Raw genomic sequence first — 23,081 nt, forward strand, 5'->3', positions numbered from 1 at the left:
TGACATTATACTATCCTATCAAGAAGCAAATGTCACAATTCATGACATAAACACTGCCCTAGGACAACCTTTTGTTAGCCTCAACAATCCCATATACAAATATTTGACCGTGTAATGCAAACAGAATCAATGACACCTTTGGGACCAAAGCAGAGCAAATCTGTTCCCTTGTGTAAGACTATGTCAGATTATTTGCTCCTAATTCTATGGTATCAGGAAAGCGACAAGTGCTGCATGCTCTGATCCGGCGACACAAAAACCCTACCTCATATCCGAACAAGAACAGTCTGACGCATAAGAGTTAGGTCATTGCAATAGTCAAGCTAAATGAAGCAGTAACAGAACTCTACAGTCAACATCTTTAAGCGGTAATAGGGAAGGGTGAATCCAAATTAGCCTTCTAATTATTTTCTCTTTAACTTGACTATTTAAGCCATTACCTAAGTTATATACTGCCCTGAAAATTTTTATTCTAGAACAGACCTGCTTTGCTGCACTACTGTTCCTTCACCAAAAAAGTGAGGCAGAAGAGCAAAAGCACTATGTTTTTTTCCCCACGTAGATATAATAATGATGCCTACTAAAACTGTGTGTCATTCCTCAGAATTATTAGCATGCATGTAGTTCAGAAACTACAAAAATCAGCTGGGTATACTAAAAAATCACAAATAAAACTGGTCCTGCTTTGTTATCAGGATGAGCCTCATGTTGTTAGCAATGAGAGATCCCTCCTAATGCTTTTGGGGCTTAAATACCTCTTAACTAACATGGTGACTAGCATGGTTGCAGCACTAACCCAAGGATCTGATCCAAAACACACTGAAGCCTGCTGTTGCCTTTTACAGCTTTGGGTTCAGTAATACTGTACGGAGTACCACTGCTCTCATAGCTAAGTGTCAGCAGAGTGCATCGGTGATTTTGGAAGCACGAGACTCCGACACAGGGAGCCTTCTACAACAGGGAAGTGATGAGGACTCAAGTCTCGTTTCTCTCTGTTGAATTGATTGCCTGTGCAAGGAGATTGATGCAGAAATCAATTCACTCATGCCAGCTGGTTTCCCTCTATCATCTGCAGTGATGGTAAGTTGACGAGAATATTAGTTTCCTTCAGCTGATGTGCCTTTCATATGTAACATGCTGACCCTAGTGATGCTGAACAAACCAATATAACAGCTAGGAAGATCAAATTAACCAATCCACAGAAAGGAAGGTAGAGGACTAAGAGAGAGTGAGAAGCCAAAGGCAGGCAAAAACCAACAAACCTCTGCTCAAGCTAACAAGCTTGCTTTTTCTAGTTGATGTTTAGGGAAATATCTAGAAATGTTCAGGGAAAAAAATGAAGAGGAAAAACAGTAAGAAAGAACAGCGTGGAATTCAACATTTAAAATACAATTCTTGTGGTATTACCTGTTTCTGTTTACTTTTCCCCATATTGTAGGCTCCCGCACCTCTTCTTTTTCATTACTGTGAACACTCCACTAACTGTGAGACAAATCAAAACTAAGAATCCTTCCATAATGGGTGAAATTTAAGTCAATGAAATGGTGCTGCTCTACCCTAGCTGAGAAATCTAATCATGGCTTAGGTTCCCGTGGAGCCTGCAGACAGTCCACTATAATTGGATGTTTTTACTGATATCCTTCAATCAAATATTAAAAATGAAAAGAGAGCACTAGAAATCTTTATTTTAAAATCATGAACTATTTTTAAATAAGAATGAGCAAGAAGATTTTCAAAATTTACCTTCAGCACTTGTTAAAATCTAAGAAATTTGATCATATCTGTTTAATAATTGGCCTTAAAGTGACTGAAGAGAAAAGGATTGATTTTCGTTTTAACAGAATAACCAATTTTTACTGAACAAAAACCTAACTTAATTATGCCATGCAAACTCAGAACGAACAAGCAGCATTTCTTGTATGTATCAAAACAACTTTATTATACAGCACACCAGAAGATCAGTTGTTTTAAAGTCAAACGCTGAGACATCAAAGGCATTTTTTAATACTTGGAAAGGGTGAGACATTTGAATACTCCCAGGTATACTTTCATAAATTAAAAATGAGACTCACTTGTTGATAAGAACATATATAGTATTGGCTATGTACCAAGAGAATAATGGTTTGAATTTAAAATTAATCCTGGCTCAGATGAGGTTGTCCATTTAACGAACATTTACTCAATTTTAAATAACCAAGGAAAACATTCAGGATACTTAGTACTTTTTCCATATGATAGTACCATCATCCAACACTTCCAAAAAGATGCTTTAATAATTCCATAAAACCAAAAAGACATCTAAAAACTACTTTTGCCATGCATCCTTCTTTCTAGAAACAATATTCACTCAAGAGAAATGGTACCCTTTAAACCTCCCAAATCAGTGAGAAACTTGCAGTAGAAAATAAGTACTTTGTAAATTGTGTTGATAGGTCTACTTGTTATTTTATATAATTTGTTGGAATTTAACTACTATTTAAATCAATATAGTAAGAAATGGTTTTGAAATTCTAAAATGTAGCTACAGAGCCACAAAATTTGAATCACTCAGAGAACATACCCCAAAATTTGAACTCATTTATGTTTGGGGAAAGGATGATGTAATCAATAGAAATGCGGTACAGCAATTTTGGCTAACAAACTGCTGCATTTAAGTACATAAGCTCATCTTCCCTCTCACTTTCATGTTCATAAACAAGGTATGTTTCTTGCACCTGAAAAGCTTTTACAGTTACCCCTGAGCCACAAATTGCTGTTGGCCAGAAAAGCTGTCTGGTGAAGGATCACAAAATATTCATCTGAGTCTGGTGTTCTTCCCCAGATATCCACAGGTCTAGCCTCATACAGACATTCTTATGTTCTTCTTAGAAGTCATTCCCATAAGACAGTATCAATTTCATGTTATATAAAAGCACTCTAAATCTCTTCACCTTCTTTCAGTCCATGAACTGTAGTGACTGTACAGCAAGTGCTCTTGCATCAGAGAAACAAGCTATGCCAGAAACCAAGACCTTAGCACTTTCCTGCATTTGACTCCCATGTTTTCAAGGCTCAGCTGAAGCCCCAGAGCCTGCATATATGAGCTGCAGAGTTTCCCTCCTATGACAGCTTCACACTCATTTGCTGTCTTTGCTTTCCTCAGCTTGCGTTTGTTTTCGAAAGTAGCTTCATTCATTTAAATTCCTTCAATAAGTAACAGCTTGTAAATATTTTATTTCATTTAAAGGAAAAAGAATTCATTGTCTATAGGTTGCAAAAAGTAATAATGAGGCATACTTGGCAAAGTTACATATCACATTGACATCACCCAGATATCAGAATGACATTCACTAATATCTGAACTTAATCCAGACAATAAAATCCACAGTAATAGACATTTCAGAAGTTATGTTTTGCTCACAATACCTCATTTATGCATTAAAAGTAACACTGAATAGATTATGATTATTTTTCAATTAAACCTGGATGAGCTGCAGCATAATTCCAGTGATGGGTACTACACAAATTCTTATTAGATGGCATGTGCAGATTACAGAACTGGATGACTGGAAATGGGATTTCGAGTCTTTCATTTCTAATTATGATCATTCAAACTCACCCAGAAGCTTGACACAAAAGCAGTGTATTTCACTTCATGTCCCCAATCCAAAACTAACCCTAGGTGAGTTTAAGAGATCGCTTCACAGCTTTAGGCTGAGGGCATGAGGTGAAATACACTGCTCCTGGGCCAGTTTCAATTTAGATTTTGGGGACAATGTGTTTTTTTTAAACATCTGCTATTGCTATCCTCTAGAGCTACAGATACTGCCATGAATGCAAGATTTCCTCAAGCAATGTGCTGTCTGTCCCAGCCCGCAGACACCATGTGACCAAGTGTGAACATCTATATTCATTGGAACGGCAACTCCCAAACTGATGACATGTCTGTGTCATTACTAACCATGTCTTTGAAGATCGTTTTTTCCAGATGGAACCGGGAAGATGATGCTATTTAAGCCCTCAGGGGTGAGAAAGGTGATTTAATACAGAGAAGGAAATGAAGGAGAATAACAAAGGAGACACACAGAGACAGAGAAAAGAAAGGAGGGAGGAGGAATGAAAGCCATACAAAAAAGCAGACAGAAAAGTAACAGAAACAAAGGACAGACAAAGTTGCCTAAAGGGGAGCAGAGTTTCTCACTGAGTGATAGTGACTGTGACAATCAGGTTCAGCTAATAAATACAAGCCTATTTAGTTGCTGCAAAAAATAAAAAGCTTGCATATTTTGTGCAAACCCTCCACATACAACAGACTGTGGATCAAAGACTACGAACTCTTTATATTATTTCCTGGCACACATTCTATGCCTAAATGTGAATTTCAGTGCTCTCATCTCAATGGGCTTGACTTCTGAGCTACCGATCCCTGTGAAACATCACGCTGGACTGAGTCCTGCTCCCTCAGGGAGCCTCGATATACTTCACAAAATACAGCAATGCAATAACCAGACTTGCTGGCAGTTTCTGCAAACAAGATAAAGATTATATCCTTCTCTTGCTTTATATTCCCATCTTCACGAACAGTGTCTCTGCAGTCATGAACATTAGAGCCAAGACGTAACCTCTCACAATAATATGGACATTGATTCAAACAGGAAGTGGAGGGTCTTCTTTTCATGCAGCTCCAGTGTTCATAAAACATCTCTTTCCTCAGTAGCACACACAAAAGCAGCTCAAAAATTCCTGCGTGCTTGCAGACTGATCAAGCCGAACCAAGTCCACCCGCTGCCAAAGCAGCTTGCTCTTCATTGAATGCTTAAGTTGTGCCAGTTCGTGACGGTTTAAGTGGCTTTTCTGCATTTAGCTAAATATAAAAAAAATTTTATATTGATATTTACCAGCTAACAGCCTAGCTCTCACACTGATTATATATGGTAGCCTGATATCAGTCATCTCCCTCCTATCCCCCAAGGGTTTTTATATAAAGAGATGGAACACAGGGCACAAGGTGCTTATTCCATGAATTTAAAAAACGCTGTCTCTTACATTTCTCCAGGAGAAATGAGATTATTAAAAGGAATACCAAGGTTCAAAGCCTTCTAAATGGAGGCTACTTTATAAAAAAAATCTGTTTTAAAGCAGCTGGAAGAGGAGGAAGGAAGGAAAAGGAGATCTTGTTAGTGGCCTTCAGTGCTCCGCACAGTAGCCCTTGAAAGATGCTGCATGAAGATGAACATATGTATTTCATTATGAACTGAAAACGTGTTTGCTGAGCTACATCTTACAATTTTCAAGCAGAGGTGCACAATTCAGCCTATATGCAGGGGAACGCATTCCTTCTGCATCTTCCTTCGCAGAAGCTGGTGGGAGCCAACAGCTTAATCAGTGAACCACAAAGTAGGTATCACAGAGCTAGAAAAATGCTGTTCGGCTGATGTGCAACATACTTTCTTGCTTCTCTTCTTTACAGTGGTTTTAGACAGAGCTGAATAATAATATCTGTGACCCAAGAGAAATTTAAAACATTGATAGTGGGCTGCTTCCTCCAAAAAAATGGGCCCTTTTGCTCCATCCACACATCCTCCTCCCTCCTGCATGTGCTCAGCAGCACCTCGGTGGATGTCACATACAAGAGAGTAAAAAACAACTCTGGATTCTTTCGTATTTGTTTTTCCTATCAGGCTGGGAAACCTCAAAAAGGACAGGATCAGGTCTCAGCTCACTCCACCAGTACTGGCCTCCTTCATCCAGGGGGAAAGAAAAGCTCAGGACCGCCAGTAGTGACAGCTTCCCAATTCTCTACCCCCAGCACCAGCACTGCCAAGGGTAACCAGGGAGTTCACTGTTAGCCCTCTGTAGTCTGCCACTGGTGCTCAGGGCACAGCTCCCACTCCGAAGCCACCATACTCCCAACACAGATGTTTTGCATAGTTTCTGTTCAGTTTGTACTTTTCACTCAGGGCAAAGAACACGTTTCAAGACTGCTCTCAAGGCAGCTGAGACCTTTTGACATGCTTGCCATTATGTGGTTGGGGAACAGGCAGGGAAACATAGGAAACCACTGATTAAAAGCCAAACAAATTAGCAAAATAAGAAATGGCCCTCTAGATCAAAAGCTGCAATTCTGATGAAGTCCTAGTGCCCGTGTGGGGGCATCAGAGCCTGGAAGAGGAAAGCTTTTTAGTTCATATGCCTGCTTGATTCTATGCTCTAACCACATGAAATACTACAATACCCAAGACTCCAAAGTCCTATACATACCAATTAAACTTGTGCGGTTTACAAGACTAAAATGAGAGAGGCCAGAAGGAATGATGTTCACATAGCATATCCGCAAACCGGTATGTAGCAGCCAAATCTAATGTGAACTCTTACTAGTCTCAACAGGGCCCCATAAAGTGCTCAGAAAGAGCAGTGGGATCCCTCTAAAAACCAGCTGGGAACTTAGAAACAGAAGTATGTTAATACCAACCTGTCGTGGAGTAGGATACCGGGGTTTATTTAGTTAAGAATCATCAAGATTAGAGCCTGTAAGTACAAACACACAAACACATAGCAAATCCCAGTCATTCAATTTTGACTTCCTTTCCCACTGGGGAGATCACTGCAGGTTAAGATGAGTTGGGCAAAAAGCGTTAGTGTTTCTGTGCCATCCAACTGCATGTGGTTATGGGTCACCAGCATCACCAGCCAGGTCCCCGGGCATCTCCAGGCATTTGCTGCTACAAATCTCCCCAGGGTTCACCTCATGAGCTCTGTAACAGGCTGAATGTTGGAGCACTGTGTATGTGTACTACATCCCGATGGGTCCCCACTGCTTTGTGGTGGTAATTGATTGGCAAAGATCTCTATGTACCCAGAAAGTAATCCACCAGTTGCTGGCACATGCTGTCTTTGTTTCTGGTTTTATGCCTCATCATGCAGCTCCTCAAAAACCATGCATAAAAAAGAGCTGCCCACACAAAAGGGTTTCACGAGTTCCCTCAGGTTTATACTCCTATCTCTACCTATGTTAATACTCGTGCCTACTTATGCTTAACACCCAACCACAATACTTAGGAGCATAAAAGAAGAACTGAGAAAAGAATATTCTGCTTTCCATAAATGGCAAGATTTAATGAGTACTGCTGCAGATTTAGATGCCTTAGACAGGTAGTTCCAATCCTCTGAAAAGAGCAAGTTACAAGGTATTTTTCTGCTTGCAAACACAGGAAAATATCTTATTGAACTTAGACAGGGGAGAATTTTATGGCAACCTACCATTCCCTGATACAATTGTGTTTTCAATGAAGAAACAACTACTTCTTCAGAATCAGTCACATTTAACACTGTGAAACGCTGCCCGAAGCTCAAAGAGTGATTCCAACAAATTCCTCTCACCCTCCAGCTCCATCTCCTTCAGTATCTGTCTTGCAGTGACAATTGCTGGTGGAGGCAAGCATGGGAACACACTAACCATAAACTGCCTGTTCTTCACTACCTGAGAAAAGCAACTTTTCTCTCCTGTAGCTCAGTTAGGGAGGCCAGGCTACGCACTGCTAGAATTTATAGGTGGAACAGCCCAATCCTCAGTCATCATCGTTATTATTCATTGGTATTCATTAGTATTACAGAAGCACCTAAATGCCACCAAGCCAGAGCAGAGCTCCAGTACACCACATCTTGCTTACACACATGCAGGGAAAGATTGCTCTCTCCCTGGGGCACAGTCTGGGGAGCAGAGAAGAGAGAGTAACAGTGATTAAAAATGTGTTTTCATAGTGTTTTCACAGAGTGCAGCTTGCCATCTGCTAAAACGGAACATGCTGGCCAGTAAACATGGGCCTACTGCTCAGTAGGAATAGGGACACGTCACAGTAGTTTATGCTTGCAAATACGCTTCTATGACACGTCATGCAGTTTTACTGTACCTCCAATGAGCTTCCAAAGACCATGAAGGAAACAAATTCCATAGAGTGAATGGGGAAAAAAAAAGATTAAATACATCTACTTCATCTACTAGAACAAACTTTTAACAATGTTACTGCACAGAAACCACAGAAATTAGCTTTTTTGCTAATGACCAAACTATTTAAGTGTTTTTATAACTTATCTTTTTTAAAAAAATCAAAACCAACTATTTACTGTTCGGTAGTTTTCTTTTTAGAAAACACAGATAATCATGAGGACATTAGAGAGATTAGAGGGAAGAACAATAATCTGGGTGTATGTACATTTTTTAAAATGTGCCAGTCAAATACATGGTAGGTAAGTCCTATCATAGGTAGGTACTGTCCTATCCCGATGGTGCAATTAAAGAGCTAGCAAAAGTGAGTTACAAAAGAAAAGTTTAAAGGTCGAAATAAATGTTCTTCAGAGAAATAACTACTAGCCTACAAGAGTAGGAAAGGTACAAACACTGAGAAAGAAGCACAGTTATTTCAGTATACCAGTAAACAAGGGCAGAAAAAATCATGTTAAATACAGGTTAAGTTTCACTGAAAATGTTTCTAGTCACATAATCTTAATCCTGTTCAACAATCTTGAAGTGCCAGAGTCTAGGCATTTAATTTAAAATGGACTACACATGAAAAGGAGCCCTGATCAAAACAAACATCAGAACAAGCAGAGAAGTTTACATGACCTGTGAGAGCCTTTTCTTCTCTAATTCCCAGACTGTACTGTTCAACAGTCAAAGGAACAAAGAAACCATAGATGTGATTTTCTATGGTCCTGCCTCTTTTAGGTGTTACAGTGATAACCATTACTTTAATATCAAAATGCACAGCTTATTTAGAGCAACAGCAATCCTAAGAGATGGGGAAGTACTGTTATTCTCACATTGCAGGTAAGAAACTGAGGCACAAAATCACCTATGTAACGCAAGTGCTACTTCAGAGGATACTGGTGAGGTAACTGGCAAAGTTCTTGGTACTCCTGTTCAGCTTCAATTTAATCCAACAGCCGTTCATTTGGAACCTCACGCTCTACCTCTGGCGAAGCCTCAAATTTCCCTGAGGTATCACCGTGAACACCTCAGCACTGCTTCAGAGCTTGCAGACGTGGTGACGGAGCTCCATGGAGCATCACCAGCTCTGCCAAGGGTGGCACGCACGCTCGCAGTCCTGCAAGACAGCAGCACCTCAGCATCTCTCCTCTTTCCACAGCAGCCTCACCCAGGGCTGACAAAATCCAATAGGATCCATAAACACGGCACTTCACTCATCTTACCAAAGCCAGGGAGTCCAGCAGATGTGCCAGCACACACCTACGACACTGAGCATTTCACAGCACACAGTGGCAACTCCCTTTGAAGCATGGCTTCTCACGGGAGGTGACACTGCCCTCCTCACCTTTGCACAACAGCACTAGGGTAGAGAACTCACCCAGCAGAAGGGTCTAATTCCCCATTCTGAATAAAGAGTTGAAATACACATCTCCTGCCAGAACAGAGACTCACAACCCTTACTGCTAAAACTGTTCCACTACTTCTTGGCACATTGCAGATCTACTGGTTTGGACAAAAGAGGAGAGACAGACAGAAAAACATACCTACATACATACACACCGAGTGGCAACGTTTCTAAAATCCTGATTAAGTCTCAACTCAGAGGGGAAATTTTAGGCCTCGCCCCAATTGCTGCTTATGTATGAATACTCCACGTCATCAGAAAAAAAATACTTAAAACAGCTGTTGGAGCAGCCTTTGAACTGATACTTAGACCTTTGTGTAATCTGTCAATGTACATCCTTTAAGCATATAATTCTGCTTCTCAGGGATGTATGTAGGTAAAACTGTAATTATAACATCTTTAGAGCTGCACCTGTATTTTTGCATTGTGATTGTGCAAAACCCACCACAACAGTCTTAATCCATAACTGAAACTCCAACAGCCATGCTACAATAAGTAAGGAAGGAAATAACTGCAGCAACAAACTGCAGACATTTGGGTTAGGGATAACTTTAAATAAATTCTGTGTTTCATCAAAGTTTGTCATCCAGGCCCCTCTACAATAAGCGGAGAGAGATATATGCTTTCAGAAGTTAACTCATCCAAGCTTTCTCAAGTACAGATGTTAACATTGTCAGGGAAGGGATCAGTCCAGGAACCATCTCCACCTCCTTCCAAGTGCAGAAGTCCAAGCTTAAGACTTGGCATGACAAATGATCCCATCTACTATTTCTTTCAAAAATGGTTTTGTCATTGGTGATTTGTTAGGGTTTTATATTATTATTACTGGGGCAAGGGGGTTGGGGATGGGAATGTCTGGTAAAGAATGTGAGACTATGGGAATAAAAATGCCGAAGGAATGTTGCCGGTCATGAAGTTTCTTCCTGAGCTACGGCGAGCAGTCATATACTGCAGACTACTTTCAACCTACACTCTCAGCTTTTGCTTAAATGAATTTGTGCTTTCAGGAACGAGAAGAATCTCATTTGCATTGTACTGCAGATTCTCTCTCCTTCTGCTAACACCCTTTGGTCTTAATTGACAGAACCATAAAATATTTTATTTGGACATACAAAGGGCTTAGCATAAAAACTTCTGTAATCTGGGCAGTTCCATGTTTTAAACTCATAAATCAGTACACACCTCAGAGAACTTCCCATTTTAGCAGAATAATTACTGTTTTTCTGAAAAGCTGATAATTTTTCCCATCTGTTCTTTCAAAAAGAACCTACCAGTGTATTGAATTTTAATAAAATCAAAAGGGATGTCCTCATTTCTTTCTCCAAAGATCTGTATCAGTGGATTCCTAACACTGTCAAGATTGGGAAGGATGCATTATGTTCCCAACCGTGGTATGTGAACCTGCTATCAACAGCCTAAACACATATGTCATTATTGTTATTAAGCCAGATTTAGTTTATTATGCACATGTAATACATCAGCAGCATCAGAGATAGGATTTCAATCCGGTGTCTATCTTTAGTGTTCATTCTTAATTTCCCTCCCAGATTTAAACTCTAGCACGTCCCAATGTCGGCACAGTAGTATCTACTCACACTAACGCTGCTAGTAACTTGCTCCTAAGCAAACCAGGTAACGCCAGCTAAACCAGCAAACCAGGTAAAACCAGGTATGACTGTAGGTGTGGAGGGCTGTGCATGGAGGAGGACTTTCAAGCATGTTTGAAACACACACTCAGGAACTAAAGTATGTATCAATTTTAATTGTCTACTTAGGGGATGAGAAGAGGTGTTCTCTTTTCTTCAGCAGCTAGAATTTGCTGAAATGTGGAGAGAACTCAGCAGGCAGCAACGTAACTAGCAAGCTGTAGGGCTGGAAGAGAGGGAAAACAGAAGCCAGTAAAAGCAAATAAATTAAGTACGCCATAAACTTCATATCATGCAAAAAAAAAAGGAAAACAAAATGTTAAACTGAGTTACTTCAGTCAGATTAAAATCATTCCGCTTTCCATGTGGGTTTCTGCTGTTTCATTCAAATATGACTACTGGGTTTGATTTCTGTTTGTTTTTTATAGCACTATCATCTCAAGGAATTTAAAAAAAAACAAACCTCCCTATGGGAAATCTGCCCTTCACGTTGCAATATATCTGCCATTTATCAAAGGTCTGAGCCGTCAGGATTTTTGACCTCATGCTTTCTTTAGTTTCATAAAAAGTAATCTGGCTACTCTGGAAAAACAGCACCAAAACATTACCACAAACGGATTTTTTGTGCAGTTTGGATAGATAATTACATTTACCATTACAGATACTGCTACAGTAATATTGAAGTCAATGCTTTTTATAGATCCCCTCAGCAAAATTTATTGCCAACTGAACAAAACAGAAAACCAATTAAATAAAATACCTGCCAGAAGAATACAGTTAGTGATCAATGGGCTCTATAAATCATATATGGTGAAACTGTATCACAAAGAATAATATTTTCTAAATTAAACAAAGTATCTGTAAATCAAATACAGAAAAGTCTGGATCAGCTGAAGTTTTTGTGTGTAGCAGTTTCTGTAGATGTGCAATAAACCTTCCTTTCTGATAAGGTGCTGCTAAATATTAAGTCTGGAAAAAATTGTGTGTGTATTTATGTTTATTTTCCATAACAAAGAGCTACATGTGTATGGGGGATCATGACATAAACTTACTGAACAAATAAGTGCGTGCGTGAACTTAATATTTTGACAACAAACAAAGAAAGGAAATACTGGCACCGTGAAACTGCAGACTTAGAACTAGTTGGCCGAAGTCCTGTTCACAACACTTTAGCAGTCTGCACACAGCATGAAGAGCAGCCCATGAATCAAAATCAATTGTGAATACGACTCTCATTTTTCCTGTATTTCTGTTTGGGCTTTGATTTTTTTTAAATCAGCCAGTATTAACACACAATGGGAATTCTCCAGGAGGGTCAAAAAGAATATAGTTTTGCAAAGAAAGTTATTCACCTAGCACAAAAAAAAAACCCTCCTGGGAGGACTACAAGGTCTCTTCTAAGAAAAGCAGCGTTTTTAAAAGCTGTCATCAATTGAGTATTTTTCCCCAAATCAGAAAGGGTAGCGTACTTTTAGTAAATCTGGAAACATACATATTCAGCTTAACGCAGTAAGAAGCTATTCTGTAAGCACGCTACCTGTACCTATTCCGATGCACAACTCCATGTTATTTATCAGTTACGCAAACTTCAATCACGAGCCCTTACCAGAGTAAATGGTGCGCTGCACCACCCACCTGTCATGACTTCGGTTTATGATATTTTAAGACTGGAAAGGAAATTAGTTCCACTTGCATGAGCCTTTGTTTGAAAGTAACAGTGCACAACAGATTTCTGTAGGCATAGGGGACAGAGGGCAGAAGCACTAATTGTAGAAATTCGCTCATCAGATACGCTCTTGATGTTACAAGGACTGGCTTTGCAGGACTTGCATCACTAGCAATGGTTTTCACTGTGCATCCCACTGTCAAGAATGGTCTGGGACAGGCTCACCATTTATGGAATTTATAAATAATTAATTATTAGAATATAAAATAAAAGTAACGAGGACACAAAACAGGAAGCAATTTACATACCTCCCCGCACAGCTCTCTCTTGACAAAGCGAGGAAGTGTGCAGTGATCTTCCCAGTCATTCAAACTCACTTTACAATCAGTGCAACCATATACCCTGCTGTGCGATCAAATCCACCATTTCCCTAATTCACAAAACTAATGGTGTTACGAGAGGATAATAAAGTGCATGTCAGACTTCTACAGTACAGAAAAGAAGGGGGAGGAGAAAGGACCAATTTAATTTATAGCCACCTTAGCTTCTTTCAAGACATCTCATGCAACCAAAAATCACATGCTCCTATTATTGTGGCACAGGAGGATTTATAAGATGTAAATAAATTTTTTAAAGCTCCGTGTGCACATCAACCTAACCTCTGCCCCTTTCAAATTTATTTATTTGCCCTTGTTCTACACACACATAAGTACTCCATGGTGGCACCTTCAATGGACTATTCATGCAGGTGAACATCCCTCAAAGAAGCAGCTGCCCCGTCTGCTTTTATGGTTATTTGTCTCTCCATCATGGAGCTCAAAGGAATAATCCTACTGCATATTTCTTCTTCGTTTATTTTGCTAGGTGAGGTGTTTAAGAGGATATATGGTCATCTGGAGCTCATCACTGTCAAATTTTCAGCCACGCAGCTGTAAAGGGTAAAGAACTAGTTTAGCTCCTTGGTTTACAAAGTGCTGAGTACATCCAATGAGGTGCCAAATGTGCGTGGTGACACTTTAACATTGCTCAGTGCCTCCTGAGGTTTGCAGGGCCTGATCCAAAACCCCACTGCTACAAATGACAGTCCTCCCCTTGCTGCAACACGCTTGGGACAGAACAGCGCTTCACGGCTCAAGCCTGTGCTTCTGAGGCAAAACAAGATTTGCCATAGCTTTAAGAACGCAGGGTAAGGTGCCAGGTTTGAGAAGCACTGGATCTTAATGTTCCCACCTCCAAACACTTAACCCAGGGTTAAATAAATAAACACACACAAACATACATACATACATAAACAAACATTCAAAGCTACCTTAAATATGTTTTGTTTCAGGTACTTATTTTCAGTTGTTTTAATCTCACATACACACGGGCAGCAAAATTCTCTCCAAACCTTTTAAGCCCATCCTGCTTCCATTGGGCTTAATGCATTTCTTCTACTTCTTTTCAAAAAATTAAAAAAAAAAAAAGATTCTACAAACTGTCTTTACAAATAATTTTTCTCTGGAAGCCTGTGTTAAAATCAGCTCTTCTACTGGAAGCATGCAATAAAACAAAGGTAACAAGAAAAGAAGGTGCAAAAAAAATGCTGACAGTCACACTGTAAAACATCCAGTGCAAAAAGACTGGCTGCTCTCATTTGGGTTACAGCAGCAAAGAGTCCTTCATTATCAGGTCACTCGTTCAAATCCAGTCTTGCTTGACGGTAATCACCTGATGGCAGGCGGAGTAAGTGACATACTTTTTAAGTAACTCTGCAAAAGCATTGTTTATTGAATGTGTAAATACTGTAGAGAATGTCTGCAGGCATTCACCACGAGAGTATCATCCTGCAATACTGAATTAGTAGATAGTAACTAAGTAAACAAAAAACACCTAAGAAGTTGCAGCAAAGACTGTAACCACTTTCATTTATATTGACAGTTGCCATTTATCTTTGCTTTTGAAAAGACTACTTGGTAGTATTCTATTAAGTGAAAACTCTAGCATACTGTGAAAAAATAGTAACATTTTAGCAATACTGCAGCATCTGTTATTAAATCTTTGCAGAGAGGCGAGGAGAGACCAGTAGTCATAAATGCGGATTAGCAAGGTTCTACTATATTCATTTTAGAGTGCAGAGCGCTTTGCATGAAAGCTGTTACTTGCCTTTTATGTCAAAAAATGAACTTACGCCAACTTTTTAATACCGAATTCTTCAGGGAAGTAGTCCTAACAGCCTGCAAGCACTGTCCACAAAAAATGGCAGCAGCCTAACAGCAGAGAAATGAAGGAAGGACAGAAACAGAACAGCTGATGCTGCTGATTTGCAACATTTTCTTTTCACAGAAAATAGCCATCATCTTACGCTTCCTTCCTGAGCAAATCAAAAACTGCCTTTGAAAGTGTCAAGCTTTATGATGCTGACTCCAACTCTGACACCTGATTATACAAGAGCATTAATGCAAGCGCTCAGCGTGCTCGAGGGAATCACTGCATCCTCACCCGTGGAGCCTTGGCAGCTCCACATCCTGGGTGACTCCATAGCAAAAGAGGCAAAAAACAGGACTTGACATCCTAGAGAAAGGATGATAATTCACATACATGAGAAGTACAACACAAGCTCTCTGAACTGAGCCAAGTTTAAGTAAACTTTATGCTAAATTCACAAAGTTCAAGCAGAGTTGGAGCTTAGCTGAACTGTAGTAAAAACACTCAAGAGTTTTCCAGAAACACTGAAATCCTCCAGGAGAAAGTTGATCTTCAGCCTTCATAATGATCCTTTCCTGTCTATGAAGTTACACAGACAGTGCAAGGTGCTATGTAATAGTTACCTACCACGCCCACTGTTATGATACAATGTTTCAGTGAAGGATAAATGAGAAGCAGCAAATCCCTGAAACCAGCCTTGCAAATACACAACCATTAATGGGTCGATACATAAAGAAACGGACTAGCTGAAATGGAAAATGAGTTAAAAATAGATTACGGGTGCTCACCGTTAGAGCTGCTGTCTAAAACAGATAATTAAATAATGAAGGCGAGGCACACTGCTTTAACTGCGAAAAGTTGCGAACACTGATGCTCTAATTCAGTAACACTGGTCCCAGCGCGTGATTTTTAGCCATCGATGAGGCTGTAAAAATCCCCGAAGAGCTGCTGCTATTCCCGGACCTTGCGGGGATCCCCCCACGTCCCCGGCGGGGTGAAGCCCCGGGCCGTGCGGGGGCGAAGCCCGGCCGACCGCAGTTTCCCCCCCCCCGCTCGCGCACCGCCCGCGCCGTGGCGGAGGCTCCGCGCCCGGCGGACGGACCCGCCGCGGGGCTGCCCCGCTCACCCCCTCCGGCCGCTCACATCCACCTCGAGCCGGGGCTGCGTTTTACTTGATTTTTGTTTTGGGATTTTCTTTCCCCGGCGCTGGAGGAGGCAGAGCGCGGCGCGGGGAAGATTACACGGGGATGACTGAATCGAGGTGAATCGATTAAACCTCGACAATTTAATCTGGGACTTTATGCGGGGCCGGAGGAGATGATCCCCGCGCCGCAGCTCGCCCCCTGTCTCCCCTTTACCCGGAGACCCTCGTACAGCCCCGGGGACACGCCGATCGCACACGGACACCGCCTCGCCGCTCCGAGGCCAAGTCCTCCTCCTCCTCCTCGCAGCGCGGCGCACACCGCGCACCCGGCCCCTCTGCAAGATGCGCGCTCGCAAACTTTCCGAACTTCTGAGGAAGTGGCGGAGAGTGCGCAGGGCTGGCCCGACCCCGGCGGGGCTTTGCCTCCCGGCGGCACCTCACCGGCCCTCGGGGCGCTGCTGGCCACTAGCGCGGCCGGCGGGGACCCCCGCGTCCCCGGCCGGGCAGCGGGCGGCGGGAGCAGCGCGCTCCGGCCGCAGCGAGCGCGGTGGAGTGCAGGCGGCAGCGGCGGGCTGCGCCCCGCAAGTTGGGGGAGCAAAGCCATAGAAAGGGCAGGGCTAAGGGCAGGGACCCCCCACCCCGCCCGCACAGCCCCTCGCACTCACGCTGCTGTTCTCGCCCGTCCAGTGCACCATCGCCTGGTTGTGAGACGCGTCCCCTTTGAGCACGAAAGAGGTGCTGATGAGGGAGACCTGCTCCCGGCCCGCCGCCGAGGATGCTCTCCTGGAGCGGCTGCCCTCCGCCGCCGCCCCGCCGCCGCGCCGCGGCTCCAGAGGGCTGCGCGCCCCGCGGGTCACGGCTCCGGAGCGCGGGCGGCCGCAGGGCTCCGCGCAGCGCAGCGCGGCAGCGGCGCGCAGCAGCGGCGGCAGCACCAGCACCAGCAGCAGTAGCAGCGGCAAGCGGGCGGCCCCGCGCGGAGCGGCAGCGGCGGACACGCGTGGCCCGCCGTGCGCCATGGTGGCTCTCCGGCGTGGTAGTGACAGGCGGGGAGGTGGCGGGGAGGGAGACACCGCCGCGGAGGGCGGGGGCGGGGGAGGGTTGTAACCGGAGCGGGGCTCGCGCGGCAGCGGCGTGCGCGGGGCTGCGCGCCCAGCCGGGGCGGCGCCGCCATCTGCTGGCCCGCGCCGAAACGCCGGGCGGCGGGGGGGGGGGGGGCGCTGGCACAGCCGCACGTACACACGCGGGGTCTCGGGTGGGCGACGGCGGCGGGACGGGTGTGTCCCGGCGCGGCGGGAACGAGCCGGCCTCGGCAGAGCCCGCGGTGTGCGAAGTTTCCCGCTGAGCTCCCGGGAGAGGCTTTCCGAGAGCGCTCGGAGCGAAACGCGCGCAGCCCCTCGGGGCGGGTGCGCTGCAAGCCGAGGGTCGCCGGAGGCGGGCACGCAACCCCTGCCTCTGCCGGCACCGGGGACGGCCCTGGTGTGGCCGTGAGTCCCAGGAGGCTGCAGTGACAAAGTCCGAAGGGGTCTGTTTGTCAGCAGCTGGAAGCCGAGGAACAAATGAAGCAGGTGCAAAAATCCGATTGCTGTGATGAAGGCGAGAAGTGCTTCTGTGGAGAACGGGAGCCCGTCCTTTCTGCTGCCCCTCAGCTCCCGGGAGGCACCAGGCTGGTCACCTGCATTGCCCAGCGTCCATTGCTCACCTGGTATTGCCCACTCTGGGGACGTGTGACTTGTGACTGATCCATAGAAGCACCAGGAAATGCTCAGGGCAGTGTGGTCACGGCCAGGAGGGGCAATGCCTGGGTCTGGGCAGTGTGGCATAACTCAAAACAGACTGGTGAAGCGGTGGAAGAAGGTTTAGGCATCACAGATTGGATGCTCTACCTGCTCCGCTGCAGCGTGCTGCGTAACTGTGAATAAATTAGTGCTTGTGAAGTGGGCTGATGTGGTGAGAGGGAGCAGGTTAGAATCACAGGGTAACTGAGGTTGGCAGGGACCTCCAGAAGAGTCCTGGTCCAACCTGCTGCACTGTCTGCAGTCAACTCTGAAGCTGAATCTAACTTTACAGTAAGATAAGGTTGCTCAGGCCTAAATGTCAGAAAACAGGTTTGAAAGGCCACCGAGGGAACTAATGACTCCAGCTACAGGCAGACACATTAGAAGACACCTAATAGAAGAGATCTGGGCTGGGCAAAACCCAGGTGAGTAAAGTTAGTAAATCAGCTTTAGCCGTAATCTGCCTTTACCCTAATTGCCTAGAAAATTAGGATTACAAAGGCTTTTCTAGGAAGATTAATAGAAAAAATAGTATCCGTTGCTTTAACTACACCGTTTACAGGCCTGGGATGAGTACCATAATGACCTAAAGTAACCTGGTCATCGCAAATTCATGTAAAAATTACTTTCAGCAAGCCATATGATTCCATATTAGCTGTACACCTTCAGTGCTAGGAGACCTATGGTAACCTGCCCTGTTATTACTGTAGTGGCTCAAACTATAAGGCAGCTTCAAATTCAAGATGACTCTCACATTTCAAAAGGAATAAAGATTAAAAAAAAAAAATTAAAAATAATCCCATGTGCTTTTTCCACAGCTCCCAATAAAGTGCTCTTTCAGAGTCCCAAGTGCAGCCCCGCAGCCTCAAATGGCCTCTGCGCAGCCTTCCCCCTCGTTCCTCCAGCGCGGTGTCTGAATTAACAGAAGAAATTGCCCCTCCTCTGGGAATCTCTAGCTGCCAGTTTGGGAGATTCTGCCCTGAACACCCTGCCAGCAGGAGCCCGGGCAACCAGTAGGAACGCAGGCAGGCAGCACCACCTGGCCCAGGTCACCAGAAGCTGCCACTGGGACTCTTGAAGGGCCTGTATATTAGATTCATTCCTGAAGCACTTTCCATCTTGTATAAAAAGCAAGTGGATTTCTTTTTTTCCCCCAAATCTTGATTTCTGGAGACAATACTGAAAGCTCAGAAGTAGGAGAAGCTATGACGAGCTGTCTCAAGAAAGTGAAACACAAGCGTGAGATGAGGATGATCTTTGCATGCAGTGAAGTTTCCTCACAGTGTCTTATCCCTCTGAAACACTACCCTTGTAAGGGGAACAACAGCTGGTTTTCAGTGGGCAGAAAGTTAGTTTTCCAGACAAAACCCCCTTGACTCTTGCAAACTGCTCTCAGCAACAGGTGGTGGTCAGACGCCTGCTTGAATCATTGCTGTTTGGACATGTTCTTTAGGGGCGCAGGAATTAGGCAGTGATTCAACTGCTCACAGAAAACACACAAATAGAAAGTCATTCTTGCTGGGGTAACACTTGCACGTTGAGCGTGTCACCTTCCATATTTTGCACCTCTGCACAAAAAAAGAACAAGGGAAAAATGCAATGCTGAATTGTTACAGAAACACTGACTGACCACAATCATATTGACTAACATGAAGGGTGATTTGTCCGTTATTGGGAAGTGAATAATTTTGTTTCGGACATCATGGCCTATCTCCTGTGAAACTGTGAAAATGACTCAACATTTGTAGAATATCCTAAAAATACTTAGAGCAGACGGAAGGGCCTGAGTCCCTAACAGATTAAAACTGGCACACAAACACAATACTTCATCTGAATTAATACAGTTGGACTTTGCCATCCTTATCCATTTTTCCTTCACCACTGTGTTCAACGGGTGTGGCTCCCAGTGAGCAGCAGATAAGAGAAGAGATGATAGCATTCACATTCCTAAGAGTCAAGCTCTTTCTATCTGTCAGTAACTGACGTTTCCCACAATGAGACTGAAAAAGAAACAGTAGTTTTAGGACTAATGAAGCCTGGTTTCCTCCAGCCTTACATCTTATGGTCAACTGCAACGTCTGCTTAAATCTTTTCCCACTGTCAGAGTATCTTTCCCATGTATCTTCACAGGAACCTAACAAATCCACTAATAAAGCCCCCCTTGTATGCCCAATCACAAAACTTGCTATTTATTTTTGTGACCTCCCTCTGTTTGCCAACTTAGTTGAAATTGTCTTACAGGTTCACCAAGGTGGATGGACAGACACAGCCCAACTGATGAGTCACTGACAAAGAATAACTGCACAGGCCTTCTATGCTTAGGCAAGTCAATTAACAATCTCACCTGAAGGATGCTAAAGCAGAGAGAAATGGATGTAATTCTTATTTCTCCGTATGAACTGTGAGATTTGAGTACATGAGGATGAATCACTCAACCTACCACTGCGCTCGTCACTGATTGAATCCCTTAGTATCAGGCTCTTAAGAGGTCAAGGATTAAATGGAAACAAAGGTAACTTCTCTATTATTTTCCTCCTTTAGAGATAATCATAACCAAGACAGATGTGTGAGCAATGCTATGAAAACATTTTTACCATCTCTTGTCTCTGAAACAGACATTCTCAGGATGGATAGAGAGAACTGCCACTAAGTGAAAGGCTTTTACCTGGCCAATTCCTCAGTGGCTGTTGAAGCTGTTTTTACATCAACCAGATTAATAAACGCTTACTGAATCTTCCAATTTAATAAATAATGCATATTTAATAAATCAGTAATTCACAATAATAGAATGTTGTAACTCTAGACGAGGGGTATGGTAGCAACAACACCTCTATTGCATTGTATCACTACTGTGTACGCTTAATGACAGTATAGTTTCAAATTATGAGTATCGAGCAGATTGGATGAGAAGGATGAGGTTTGCAAAACTGGAAAGGAAGTTTCATTATAGAACTCCCATTAATGTCATTCAAAGTCCCGTAGCTAAATCACCTAAGAGGTAAAACCATATATTTGTTTTGTCCAAAGTCAGCGGACCACATCACAGATCAGGGTTCAATTGCGGTTAGGTAGGTACTGTACAAAAAGAGAAAACAAGTTGATCCAGCTTCATTGAAATGTTTGGTTATGCAAAGGACAATCAAAATAACATACTTCTAAGACCAAGCACGACCAGAATATTTAATTACTTCTTACTCTGTTGTGACTATTCCAGCTGAAACGCAAACAGAGAGAACAGAATTGCTACTGATTTTTCTAGGTTTGTTATCAAGTATGTTAATAAAGGAAGGAAGCTAATTTACAGACCAGTAAGTATAATTTTGTCCAGAAAGCCCAAGCAAGCTAAGCAATGTAAGAGACCAACTCTGAGTGGCAAAGGGCTTTCCTAGTTTCAAAGCTTGTTTAACTGGAACTTCTTAAGGGTTGCCAACAAGCTACTTTAGGGTGAGTTTAAGGATTCCTAAACCAAAGAGGATTCCCTAAATTTCTGTCACCTTTTATGTCTCCTATAAACTCTGGCTAAGCAAATACACACAGGCAGACAAAAAGACAAATAACGTAGTATCAGACACCTCTGAGCTCCTTTAGTCCCAGAACAGAAATAGAAAAAGTTTGAAAAAGAATTAGTGCGTTGTAAATCCAAGACAAGTTTCTTCCTGTTAATGGCAGAATTATTAGTGTTATACTAATAAAGTCTACTCACATTTTTATTGACTGTCAGATTAGATTAAGATTAAAAAGGCTTCAATTAACCCACTTTTTTTTTACCAGGTTCATTTCTGATCAAACACTGAAAGTATTACAGAAAGCCACAAGTTCTGCTTGAGCAGAAACCAAGATGCAATGCTAATATTCCTTTTGCTACTGGATGTAAGAAGTACTCTTGCAAATAAAAATATTGATAACAGTTTGTTAGATGGTTCATACTCACAGCCTTCTCAGGTTGATAACACAAGATGACCGCAGATGCACATGGTAGAAAATCATAAAAGAATTACTCATTTAAGCATGTTCCTTATAGATTGTTTACCTCTTTTAAAGGTTGATTTAAATTAACGTATCAAGATGCATTTAGGATACCTTATTCTATTCATTAGATACAAAACAATTTCCATTTACATTGTGTTTATGTTAACAACATCATTAAGAACACAGTGACCTGCAGGGTTTTAGACAAAATGCTCATGCATGAAAACAACTTAATCTCACATGTCTTATCAAAATGCCTGACTCCAAAATAGCCTTATTACTCACTATGACCACATTCTAAGCTAACAAATTAATAAACAGCAAAGCTTTATTGCCTTGTTACCCAATTAACAAAAAACAAATCCTTTCTTCTGTGTTAAATGTAAATTATTACACATAATGCCATACCCTGATTTCCCTTATGCCAAACAGCAGAGTTTTTATTTAGCTAGGCCTCTCGGGATCCAAACTAATTTCTATTTGTATTACTACAATTACAAAAAAACCCCAAACTTTCTATTGTCAACAAATCCAGGTGTCTTAAGACTTTTCTCAATAGTTGTTCCATTTGAGAGAATAAAAAATCAAGCAGATGTGAGATTGCTTTTTTTGCGTTAATTCACTGATACATTGCTGTCAGCAGCTAACCCAGATGCCCACAGAAGAAAGCCCAAGTAATAGGAAGCAATACTTGTCTCTAGAAAAACAAAACTCTGCTTCTGTGGGCAGTTGTGAAGTCAAAAAAGTGAGTAGCTGCCTTTGTTCTATGAAGACTGACTAAGCTACAAAGTACATGTTCAATTATCCTATTCAAATTTGAACAATATATAAGAAAGTGGATTTCAGTATAGCGTATTAGCTCTGATTATTACAGAGCTCTGTGTTCAGGCACAAGTATACTAACTGACATACACCTATGAGAAAAAAATTCAGAAGAGTTGTAAATGATTTGAGGGAAAGCTAAATAGCTTCTAATTTTATCAGTATCAAGCTAGCAAACAGCATGGATGCAGAGAAAACTGACACAACCACCCACCTTTATATAAGGCAGCAGCCCATAACCAAGAAGTCACTGAGGTTGTCTGGAAACCTCATCCTTTGAGCATCTTCAGCTCTCATCTAATTCAATGAAAGTAACCGAACAGCTCAGCACCTTGCAGGTTTTTTACTGGTAAGTAGGTGAATATACACTATAATTTTCTCTAGTTCTAGCTCATAAAATGAAAGAGAAAAAAGTTGTAAAATTACTGTCACTTACAACACAGGCTGACAATGAATACAAGCTGCCTCGAGCCCCTGAAGTTTTATCTCCCATCAATGAGA

General features: G+C 42.5%; 1 protein-coding gene across 1 annotated transcript in view; it reads right to left on the reverse strand.

Moving 5' to 3' along the window:
• SORCS2 (sortilin related VPS10 domain containing receptor 2) overlaps positions 1-17,030 on the reverse strand; it is a 596,489-nt gene extending 579,459 nt beyond the window's left edge. Inside the window, exon 1 of the mRNA XM_068403090.1 lies at positions 16,680-17,030. Coding sequence (XP_068259191.1) covers positions 16,680-17,030 — 351 coding nt within the window. The remainder of the gene's footprint in view (positions 1-16,679) is intronic.
• Between the last annotated feature and the right edge of the window lie 6,051 nt (positions 17,031-23,081).

The sequence above is a fragment of the Nyctibius grandis genome, chromosome 6, assembly GCF_013368605.1.
Source record: "Nyctibius grandis isolate bNycGra1 chromosome 6, bNycGra1.pri, whole genome shotgun sequence".
Lineage (NCBI taxonomy): Eukaryota > Metazoa > Chordata > Aves > Nyctibiiformes > Nyctibiidae > Nyctibius > Nyctibius grandis.